The sequence below is a fragment of the Episyrphus balteatus genome, chromosome 3 (assembly GCF_945859705.1).
Source record: "Episyrphus balteatus chromosome 3, idEpiBalt1.1, whole genome shotgun sequence".
NCBI classification, from domain to species: Eukaryota; Metazoa; Arthropoda; class Insecta; order Diptera; family Syrphidae; genus Episyrphus; species Episyrphus balteatus.
Window position 1 is genome coordinate 5,483,474 of NC_079136.1, and position 12,829 is coordinate 5,496,302.

At 29.5% G+C, this 12,829-nt stretch overlaps 1 protein-coding gene across 4 annotated transcripts in view; it reads right to left on the minus strand.

Moving 5' to 3' along the window:
• The window catches only part of LOC129916978 (leishmanolysin-like peptidase), a 200,250-nt gene that overhangs the window by 35,926 nt on the left and 151,495 nt on the right, over nt 1-12,829 (minus strand). For all 4 annotated transcript variants that reach the window (XM_055997272.1, XM_055997271.1, XM_055997270.1 and 1 more), the window contains one exon: nt 9,006-9,106. In XM_055997272.1, the coding sequence (XP_055853247.1) occupies nt 9,006-9,106 (101 nt within the window). The remainder of the gene's footprint in view (nt 1-9,005; nt 9,107-12,829) is intronic.

Genomic DNA, 12,829 nt, shown 5'->3' on the forward strand with positions numbered 1-12,829 from the left:
ATTTTTTTTCTAAAAATGCATCTTAACATATCAATCAAAACTGCATACTTGTTTTGGAGGGCAATTTGATTTCAGATTTTATATTATTTTTTAAAAAAAACGAATTTTATTTTTTTTCCAAATTTCTACATAAAAAGTCTTAAAAATATAAGCAACTTTAACTCTAAGAGCAAGTTCGTGCGACCCAGTCGTGCATTTTATTTTAATACTAATTTATATTTCTGAAGTTTTTTTTTTTTTAAATAAATTTTGATAATAAATGCCGGCAAGCACATGCAGCTAAACAGAAAGCATACAAAGAGGCACTGCGGTGAAGCACCAGTGCTGCCAATGAGCTCTACAAACAAACAAAAAACGGAGGAACATCGGTTTCTCAGGAGGAAAAAGGAGGCAGCACGAGAAAAGATCGATTGAGGAAATAGAGGGATGTTATAGCAGGAATGAGGCTCGGAATTTTACCAGAAGGTAAAGAACATTACAAGCCTAGATATGAAGCCCGCTACGAAGAACTAGAAAACATAGTAGTAGATTCCCAAGCGATGCAAAATTTGAGAAAACGTTGACGATAAAAGCGAACAATTCCTGGGCGATCTGGCGTGATAGTCCATCGCACTCACTATTTCGCCACGGATTATTACCGTCTTCTTTCTCCGTCAAAATTTTTCTCAGTAGGTAATCTATAGTATAAGTCAGGCGCTTTCTTTTCAATTTTATCTGAATTATTTGAGGGCCATTTTGACTGTTTGACCAAATTTTGAAAGACATTTGTGCCCATAATTATGAAAATGGACTAAGTCACTTTTGGTTTAAAGAAAAATTAATTTAATAATTTTATTTAAACAATTTAACGGTATTTCTTTTTGAAACAATTAGGTAAAGGAATAAAAAATAAGTCTATTTACTGAAATGTCACTTTTAAATGAAGTTTAAACCTAAAATTATAATGAGTTTTATACTAGTTTTAATCGTTTTTTTTAGCAGTTACTTTGTCCACTTTCATAATTATGGGCACATTTATTGAATTGCTTTAGTTTCCAGTATATTTCTTTGGCTTATTGGTAGTATATAGGTATACAAAAATTTGCAGGCATCCAAAAACCGCTTTCAAATATTTCATTTACCTAATGTTTATTCATTGCTTAACAGTTTGAGCATTAATGAAAGCTATTAGCCAAACAATCGCTCAAACTAATAATAATAATATTAATCTATAAATTAATAGGAATATAATAAAAGCTAGAAGGTACTTAAGCTAAACCTAAATATAAATAGCTTAAGTACCAATAAGAAGCCACAAACAACGATAACTATTAACCTGGTTAGTTACTTTTCCAAGAAAAAAAAGAAGAGTTTTCCAATTGATTTCTTCATAACTCTAATTTGTAAACTATCCTAGTTCGAATATAAAAAGTTAATATAGTTTTCTTCATTCACTAAGAAACTTCTACGTAACTTCCTACAACTCAAAGGACATTTTCTCGAACTTATTATAAATCAATAAAACTTTTTTAATATCAGCAAGCTTTAACATCGTCTGTTCTAAGAATACACACATATTAATTTATTTTTCTAATTCTATCTTAGAATAGGATCTATATATCCATGGAAAACAATCATAAAAAAAAAAGAGGAAAAGTATTAATATCCTCCCAAGTTTCCCAGCATAAATTATTACCCGAAGCATAATAAGTAAAAAGATGTTATCTCATTTGAAAGCCATTTAATTTATGGTCCTGATAAATATTTGTTAAAAAGACTGCAACGCTGCAGACTTTCGCAAATGTGATAAAAATTTCAACGCATAATTGATAGGAAACCCGCATGAAGAAATTTTTAAATGTCAAAGAAAAAAACCGAGTCAACAAGGCAAAAAACAAAAAAAATGATATGAACAAAAAAACTTTTAAATATTGAAGACAACTTCCTTTCGTTAAAGGAAAAACTTTTCAACTTTTTCCGAACTTTTTCTAATTGAAAATGAAAATGTGAGCATGTTGAAAGAGACATTATTCTCATGTTCAATAGAAATTACTTTCAATGAAAGTAATAGCCTCGATAAACTTCTTGTGAAGTAGGTACCTACATTTATAAGAAGGTCACGTCAAGACAAGAAAAACAATATGTAAGGTGAATCCTTTTCATATTCTTTTTGTTTTATTTTGCTTGATTACTTTTACTTCCGGGCGAGTTTGACGTTAGAAGTTTGTCGAAAGATATTGGAATATAGAGAATGTGTGTAGTCAGTTCTTTGGACTTTTTGAATGTCAAGGAAGAGAAACGTGTTTTTGTGCGTCTAAAGCCTGAACTACATTAAAACACAAAGTCGAAAAAGTACAAAAAAGTAAACAAAGCTCAAAATATAGAAATCACATGTATATTTACCTGACATCTATTGGAAAAAAAATAACTAAAAAAGCTCTTTTGTTTTTTGAAGTTTTAAATTTCAAATAAAAAAAAATTTGAAAAAGCAAACAAAATACAGTCGACTCTATCTAAGTCGAATTTTCACAGGACACGAAAATTGGTTCGAGTTTATAGGAAATTCGAGTAAGAGGCATCTTTTCAATCTTTTTGCTACAGGCGGTTTCATTAAAAATGGTGAAAAAGTTCGATTTAGACGGAAATTTGACCTGGATGCAGTTCAACTTAGAGGGAATCGACTGTATTTGAAAAAAATATTTATTTGTCAAAAGAGCTTTTCTTCGAAAATGACAGGAACTATGTGATCGCAGAGCGACCTTACGGAAAGGATAATAAAATATTGTTTGAGTGTATTTGTTTTTGAAACTTTGTGAAAATTGAAAGCTTGGTCATGTTCAAGCTTTTTGACTCGAATACTTTTTAAAAATGAAAGAGAGATATACAAACAAGCTACTAGGGGGAACAAGAAAAAACATCGTGTTTACTTTTTTGTACTTTTCTGACTTTGTGTTTTGATGTAGTTCAGGCTTAAAACATAAATAGGTTTTATACGATTTATACCTAACAAAAGTTATATGTCCGTTTTTTGTTTTTTGTTAAAATAGGGTGTTATAGATGTTAGCATTCTAATCGCACAAAATCCCTGGCTGGATTAAATACATGATCAAAAGAGGAATTCGGCTTCGGAAGTCGATCCCAGAAATAGAAATATATCCTAAACCAGGAAGATATCTGCAGGTCAAAAAAGGTAAACTCAGCTTATCTACTCGTATGTTAGTCTGAATTTTGTTTCTTATGACTTTTATTATAACTTTACAAAATTATAATTCCAGGTGTGTTAAATTTTGCATTTCGTTCATATTATTACATTGTAATTGATTGTTATTATCTTGCATTGTTTTCGTATCAAGGATGCAACAATTTCAAATAGGGTAGGATGGTATAAGAGTGCGCGGTTGATAATTGATTATTTTGGAAAGATCTAAATGAGTTTGATCTGCTGTCAAAATTTCATGCAAATGTGTTTGTAAACAGAGGTGCTAGTTAAGTTTAAGTTTTTTAGCACTTTTTTTTCCAATATTTCTTGCCAAACAAATTAAATTTTCCGCTTAACAACAAACAACATTAAAAAGTCGACAAAAAGAAACATTTGAGGAACACGTAAGACTGGTCATAAAGTGCATTGTGAAATATATATATATTCTTCGATTACATGTCTGAGCGTGTAAGAGTGCGCACCATGATGATGTATAAGAGTGCGCGGGTTATAAGAGCAGTAAATGCTATCCAAGGCTTTAAAATAACTGGCATTTGTCCATATATCAGCAAACAGCAGCTAGAAAAAGCAATTCCAACCAAAAAGAAACCAAATCAAAGTTTTACAAAAAACAAGCGAATGAGAGTAACTAGGAAATATTGAAATTTTCTCGGAACCATTAATCGAAGACTAAATTGATTGTTCCTCATGCAAGGACATCACTCCTTGAAAAATACTCTGTTTAATTAAAGATAATCAATTTTATTTGCGACTTTTGTGCGAACTTACACCTGTGCGCAGCAGCGCACTCTTACAAACTAAGCCGCGCACTCTTACACAATAGGATATATAAGAGTGCGCAAATTTCCTAATGTGTTATTTTGTTTATAACTTTTGAATTAATACATTTTTGTTACCAGTTTTAAGTTTTTTTCGTTGCTTTGATTATAAACTAAAAACTATATATAAAAAAAGTAGTTAAATTCTTTTTGTTATTGTTTTATTTGGTATTTTGTCTAAAATGCGCACTCTTATACCACCTTACCCTACTGGACGAGTTCTTTTGGAGCTATTTCTATTTTTTTTTTTTCTAACCAATGTGGTTGCGATGAAGATTAGTCATGCAAATTTGAAGCTCCTATTCTTTCCATTTATGTTCATTACCTAGGCATAAGTTAGACGCATATAAAAATATGGTTCGACAAACCTCTCTTACGAGAACCTATCTATAGGGCAAGTTTAAACATTACGATGATAGAGCATACAATTAAATTGCACGACTGGGGTCGCACCAACTTGCTCTTAAAGTTCAAGTTGCTTAAATTTTTAATATTTTTTATGTAGAAATTTGGGAAATATATGTAGGTATGTGTATAAGAACAAAAAAATAAAAAAAACATAAAATTGGTTTAAAAAAAAAAATTAAAACAAAATCTGAAAACAAGTTACCCTACAAAAAAAGTATGCAGTGCTATTTGATATATTAATGTACATTTTTAGAAAAAAAAAATTCAAAATCATTAGAGCCGTTTTTAAAAAAAACTAATTTTTTATAAATAATTTTTTGGAAAAAAAGTTTTAAAATAAAACTGGTATGCCATTTTGTAGAAATCACTAATCAACATCTAAAAACAAAATTTCAAAAAAATTCAATGTCCCGTTTTCGAAAGTTTAGTTTTTCAAAAAAAAAAATATTCAAAATTTTTTTAAAAATCCAAAAATTATTTTTTTTTTCAAAATTTTATTTTTGGCTTATATTAAATTTATATAAATGCTTCTTCACAAAAAGTTTCATTGCAATCGAATTAGTAGTTTCGGAGTAAATCGGATTTAAAAAAAAAAAAAAACGGTTTCTTGTCTTAAAACTTATATTTGAATTTTTTTAAACAAAATCGTTGGAGCCGTTTTCGATAAATTTCAATTTTACTAAAATCGGTAAATGACAAGTACCGTCATTTTTGGTCCAAAAAAAATAATTCCAAAAACCCCTCTGGAGAGTCGCCAAATAACGCTACCAAGTTTGACATCATTTGGTCAATCCGTTTAAGCTGTAGCTTCGTTTATAGACAGACAGACTTTTTTGGCATTCTCTGTAATCGTAATGTCATGGAAAAATGTTATCTCAACTCTTATTTTTTTACGAATGCATAACTTGATATATAGTACCTATATCGCAAGCAAAAAAGGGTCTCCCAATTCGGTCTGATGTGTTTTTGTCTTTCTTTTTCTATCTTAACCTCTAAAGTGTTTTACTACCGAAAGCACCTTAAAAAAAACTCCATTTCCCACTTTAAGCTTACGGACCTAGTTTTGAGACGTTGGATAAGTTGTGCTTACAGATTTTAATAACATTGGTCTGCAAAATGTATCTTTTTTATTTCTCCTTGAAATAATTTTTTGAAATTATGAAAGATTTGACTTTTCTGAATCTAAATCTGGTTTCAAAAAAATTTTAGAACGTATCGTTTTTTTTAAATTATTGTTGAAAAATATGAGTAATTTGTAGAAAATAAACCTTTTAGATTCGGTTGACCTAGTACAAAAATAAAACTTACATTCGTATTGACCTCAAATTTGGAGGACTTATTTCTCATAAGCCATAACATGATCTATCATATGATACCAATTTTTAAGATACTAATTGATTAAAACAGCAAAAATATTGAAATCCTCCAGTTTTTAGTAAATTCCACATGAACAAAAACACCTTAATTAAAGAAAATGTAAAATTTCAACGCCCGTTATAATATAAAAAGTCAAATATGTTAAGTAAACTATAATAAAATACATTAAACAAATTTATACGTGTTTTGTAATTTTATATACAATTTTTCTATTTAGAAATATCTTATCTGTGATAAACCATTCGACGCACTGTTTTTTAAATGTTAAAATTTGTTAAAGTATACTTTTCTTACGGTTTTTGATGTGCTGAGCTCGAATCCGGAGTAAAAAAGAATCAAACACGTCAGGATTTTGAGATATACGCGTTAGAGAATGACAAAATCAAGTTTTTGGTTATAAAATCTCAAAAAAACTACTACTAAAACTACTAAAATCTATTAGAGAAGTATACTTTTGTTCTAGTACAGGTAAAATAGGCATTTAAAAAAAAAATTGTTACACTCATGAAACTTGGCAAAAAGTTTGCTTTTAGGATAAGAACCAAGTACATAAAAAGTCTATAAAAAAAAGTTGGGTGGAAGGGTGTTTTTTCGCGGACAAGAGGGACTGAAAAAAATTTTATGTCGAATATCATCATATTACACATGTTTTCAAGGTATTTTTTGATGCTGAATCTAATGACACAAAAATACGCTTGGCTTTTTGGGACCAATTGCAGATTTTACTGCCTCTTCGAAAAAAACACCCTTTCACCAAATTTTTTTTTATGAAAACTCTTTATTCTTGCTTTCTATCCCAAAATCAATGTTTTTACCAAATTTCATTAGGGTGACCCATCTTTTTTGTTTTCACTCAAAAAAAACACCCTTTTAACCATGATATTTTTATAGACACTTTAGATTCTTGTTTCTTATCTTAAAAGTAACATAATTGCTAAATTTCAATAGGGTACCAATATTATTACTCTAGTAACACACTTTTTCAAATATACCCATATTTTCTTCACTTCTAAGAAAAACACCCTTTCACGTAAAAAAAATTTATAGACTTACACTATTCGTAATTCCCATTTGAAAGAGAACATATTTAATGGATTTCGTAAAGGTACCACTGATTTTATCGGACTTATCGCGGATTTTTCCCTATTTCCCAAAAAAAACACCCTATAACCTAAAATTTTTGTATAGACTGTTCGGCTTCTTGATTTCTGTTATAAATGAAACATTTTTATTAATTTTCATTAGTGTAACAATTTTTTCCTAGTTTTTGTGGTACTTATTCCGAATTTCATCATTTCTTAAAAAAAAAAAAAAAACACCCTTTCACTCCAGATAATTTTGTACACTTTATAGATTCTTAATTCTTATACCAACCAAAATATTAACACTGAGTTCGAATGCGAAGTCAAAAAGAATCAAGCACGTCAGGATTTTGAGATATACGCGTTAGAGAATGACAAAATCAATAAAATCTCAAAAAAAACTACTATATTTGAAAAACTACATATCAAAATCAGCATACTAAAATCTATTAGAGAAGTATACTTTTGTTCTTGGGAGAAAGGAAATATTAATTTTTAATGATCAGTTTCTTTATGGTAAGATATGCCAAACCTACTTAACTTACTTAAATTATAGATATCTCGAATAAGAAAAGAGATATTGATGAGATTGAAACTGAATTTGAAAGAAAAAAATAAGTTCTTTTATAAACCGTGACAATTTTAGTTGAAAAACTTTACATTATGCCAAAATATTGCTTCGAAAACAGCAAAAAATGGGTTTCACGAGATTTTCTAATGGGAATATTCTAAAAACGTGACGTGCTAGGCCAATTTTGACTTCGGATTCTAAATCAGCACACAAAAATCCTTTAGAAAAGTATAGTTTCATTAAAAGGAGTATTTCCTTGCAGACCAGTGTAATTAACCCGTAAATTCTGATGCAGGAACGTTTATTATTGCTGAAGTAATCGAGCTAATTAAAGACTTTTGAAGTGGAAGATTGGAGTAAGAAGTTACGTTCTAATGACTTTATTTTCCATTTCCGAACTTTGAGCCCAGAACCAAATCAAGTCCAACAACAACTCAAATCTAAACATTTTGTTCGGTATATTTTAATGACATACCAACCGTATTTTTATCGATTTAACAAATCCAAATCCGTTTTCCTGATCAATTTAACCGTTCCACAGTGTTCCTCTCCATGAATTTTAGTGTTCAAAATTATGTATGGTAATTTCTTGACCAGACAGACAGAAAAACACTATAGTAAACGTATGTTATTGGAAATGTTGCACATTTTAAATACTAATAATACTGTTAATAGGCGATCAGATTGCGAAGGACTAAGCAATATCTATATTCAGTTTGTCCATAGAGGTATTTTAGGCTAAATTTTATATTTGACCTGATTTCTGAAGATCGTGTTTGATTTTGAAAGTCAAATTTTGATTTTTTTATCAAATGTGAAATTAATGGCGTTTTCGATTGGCAGTCCGGAAGCGTCCGGAATCATTCTGAAAGCGTTTTATTCGTACAAAACTGACAGTTTTGTGTGAATAAAATTTTTTCAGAATGATTCCGGACCCTTCCGGACTGCCAATCGAAAACGCCATTAGATTTCATTATTTTGAAATTCGATTAATTGAAACGTCTTTTTCAAGGCTTCAATTTTTGAATTTTGAAATATTGCAAAAATATAAGAAATAAAAAAGAGATAACAGAAAATTAACCAAAACAAATTTTAAGAAATATCTTAAAATTTATTATTTTATAATTATTGTAAGTATAGATTTTAATTTAGATTTTTTTAGTATTTTTAGAATAAAAATTTTTACTTTAGAGTCCTGAAGAAGGGTGTAATCACGCCCGAAACGTCGACAAAATATTAAAATGCCAATACAGACCTACAGCCCACTTAAGATCATAATTTTGATTGAAAAAAGGTCACGAAAATAGGATAAATTTTTAGTTATTTTGTGTAAGCTAGATATTTAGCTAAATTCAAATTGAGAAAGGTGATACAATGTGATTTGCCTATAACTGTTCGAATTAAGTAACAAAGCTTAAAATTATTGATAATAATAATTTCTTTGAACGGAATAATTTCAAGTAAATATAAAATCAAAAATAAATACAAACAGTATAATTTTAATTGAAACAATTAATGAAAGGATTCATCTTAATCATAACATAACAAACCTGTAAACGGACTCATCGTAAAACAGTAATATCCTCAATGGCTGATTTATGCTTCGTTTTCGTATCACGTGGACCGGCTCAGTGTGTACGCCATGGATTACCTGTAAATATAATTATTAAAACGATATTGGTATCAGTATAAAATTGAAGGTCATACAAAATATATAGAGTAGAGAAAACAGAGAGGTTAAGTTCAAATAAAACGATTACGATTACAACACACACACACACAGAGTCAAAATGCAATGCAATCATTGTAAATTACATAAGGGAGTAACACGACTCGGAGAGAGAATATGAACATTTTAATTGAATACATCACAATCATAAAGGGATTCCACAAGGAATGGATAGATAGCAAGTATTTTAGTTAAAATCATGTTAATTGGTAATGGTAAAGTGTAATCAGAGGCGAAATGATGGTGTTTAATATTTAGTAAAACGTTTCTACATCGCTGTGTCGTTGTTTGTATTGAAGATATGAATGAAAAGGGTTGAATCTTTACTTAAAGCACTGCAGGAAATTGCGTTTCACAGGAAAACGATAGCGATAGCAGAATCAAAGCAAGATTAGTTCAATAGCTTTATAAGGGTTGGTTGTTATTTCGAAATTTATTACCACCAAGAAAACTTAAGAAAGCTAATAAGAGGGCTGAATATCTTCTATAACTTATTTGAAAGGTAATAAAATAACCTTAAGGTGAATACAAATTAAGGATTTTTAAAAATTCAATCATTTAATAGGGTAAATAGGGACAAAACAATAATATCGATAGATACATTTATTTTTAGGCTAACAAAGGTATTTAAAAAATTCTAGAAAATTTCAAAACACAGTCATAAACGGTTTTTTAAAACTAAATATGTGGTAGACCTTTGAAAAAGTGGTGATTATATTAGGGGTCCAATAGGGATTTGTTCTTAATTCTCTGTGTTTTAAAATATGAATATTTTTACAAACATTTAATTTTTTAGGGGTAGGTATTTGTAGGTATTTTGTTATTTTTAGCTTTCAAAAAATCTCAAACTTATAGAACATTGGCTATTCGCATGCATGTGCAAAAAATTGAAATTTTAAAATGATTTTTGACTGAATAGCGGGAAAAACAGTTTTTTTGCTCCAAATTTTTTAAATTCTGACATGGTTGGCTTTAAAAAATTCTCACTTTTTTTGCAGGTTTCGTACAGATATGATTGAAGCATCATATTAAAGCTGAAATAAAAAGCTTTTAGATGATATAAATTGTATTGTAGATTGTCGTATAAAAAAATGGACTTTTAAGTAGGTAATGCAAGAAAAATAAAATGCACGACTGGGGTCGCACGTACTTGCCCTTGCAGTTCAAAGCACTTTTATGTTAGTTTACTTTTAGATTTTACGAGCTGCCTCTAAAATAAATTTTAAAGAAATTTTGTTGAGGTTGGGGAAGAGCCGACATTTAGACTAAATTTTTTTCATATAAAAATTTTTTTTTTTGTATTTGACTTTTTTGAGAAAAAATAAAAATGCAATGTTATTGCCATTGCTTTAAATATTACGTATACAAAGTTTAATCAAAATCGTTAGAGCCGTTTTCAAGAAATTCGCAATATCGTATTTTTTTGTATGGGAGGTATACGTTCTAAATGAGATATAAAATAACAAAAAAAAAAACAACTTTCAGAATTCCATAAAAATCATCTGTACCAAATTTGAAGAAAATCCATCCACGCGTTAAGGCTGTGGAAATGTGTACAGATGGACGTACAGACGCACAGACGAGACGCACAGACGCACGGACGGATTTGCGAGACCCACTTTTTTGGAATTCTCCATCATCGTAATGTTGGTTTTGATTAAAACCTCAAATTTTTTTTTCGACACGAAACCAATACTTGCCCTATAGATACGGTGACCATATTTCTGGAAGCCAAACCCGGGACGGATAAAAAATTCGTTGGATCGCTTTGAAAATATTGATTTTTCAAAAAAAAATTAATTTTTTTTTAAATGAGTTTTCATAATTTTTCCTTTTTTTGATATCAAGATTTCCTAAACGATTTTATGGGAGCGTTTTTGTTGAAATCGTTTAAGTCGTTTACGAAATCAGAAATCAAGAAAATGGTTTTTTAATAATGTCTGTTAATAACTTCTAAAAAAATATTTTTTTAATCAAAATCGGGAGAGCTGTTTTTTAACATTTTTATTTAAATGGTTTTGAAATTGTATGAACTTTAACACAACATGTCCTTAAAAGTTTTGAAACTTATCTGGGTTCTTTACTCTTCCATATGTTGTTCTTTATTCGAAAACATTTTTTCTGGTGTATCAACCTGACAAACAGAAGCTGGAACTAAATAATTGAGGAACATTTTAAAAAAACTAAAGCCTAGTCTAGAGGCAAAACGAAAATTTTCATACAAAACCAGCACAACGAAAATTTTGCTTTTCGTTGCACAGTACGCAGCTTAGGCAACAAAATTCTTACCTGTGCTAGAATTTATGGAGAGTTTTTAATCGTTTTTTTTTTACTTTGGAGACTTAGAAAATTTTTCGTTTTGCTTCAGCAGCGTACTAGAAAAATTTTAATTTCCAACCACTGTTTTCTTGTTTTCCGTACAAAGTATTTAAAATATTGAATACAAAAATCAGAGAATGTGCAAATACGGGACTATCACGGGACAAATTAAAAAATACGGGACACTTATACGTCCCGGGTTTCTTAAATAAAAACCCGGGACAAGCTGTAGAAATACGGGACAGTCGCGGGTAAACCGGGACGGATGGTCACCGTACCTATAGAGCAAGTAAAAAATTTTTTTGATGAAATTGATTGAGTTCAAAAACTTTAAGCTCTTTTTGTAGATGTTCTACAGACATGGTTGATGTTAGATTTTGAGCTGAAACAAGAGGCTTTCAGTTGATGTAAAATTTATTATAGCTCATTTTATAATAAATGGATTTTTGGGTGATGGAAGTGATTTTTTCACTTTTTTCATAAAAAAATATTGTTTTCAATAAATTATTTTTGTACCTTTTCTGCATTGTAAAAATTGCAATAAGGTTTTATTCTTTAGAAGAGATATTAAGCTTTTTAATGGTTTATTTTTTTTGTAAGATTTGTATATACAAAAATTGATAGGTACAATGAGATTAAAAAAGAAAAAAATGTTAATTTTGTTTAGCTTTTTCTTGTAAATTATGATTGGAAAGTTGTCAAAAAATAGTTTAAATTTTTTTTTTTTTGATTTTTATCAAAAGCACACAACCTGTTTTCTTATGACGTTATCACGTAAATTTTCGTACGTAAACGAACTTTACAGACAACCACTTTTTTTCTTTGGTAAATTAGTCCCAATTTTAACAGGGTCTTCATGTCTGCAGAGTTTCCTTATTCCATTAAGCCTATAAGGCAGATCCTAGAAAAATTAATGGATAAAGTAAATAAAAATGTCCTCCCTTCTTCTACATAAAGAAATCGAAATTGAAAGTCCAATAGAAAATTGATTAAGATAAAACAAACTTTCTTTTACTCTTTTTGAAGTCAAACAGGATGTTTTATTTCTTTTTCTCGTAATCAACACCTAATTCAGGTGGGAGTAAAAATTTAATGATTCGAAAGGATCTTGGATGAAAAGTTATCAAATAATTTAATTTAGATGAGATTGAGGTTTTTCTTTTTCCTTGAAAGTTGAAGAAATGTAATACGAATTTCATGTTTGTTGGATTTTTCGGAGATGATGAGAGTTCGAAGAAATGCTAAAATAGAAACAACATTTGCAATTAGAAAGTTCAGTAATTCACGCTGGTAAGGGAAGATTACGACTTTGGGAACTTAAGAACT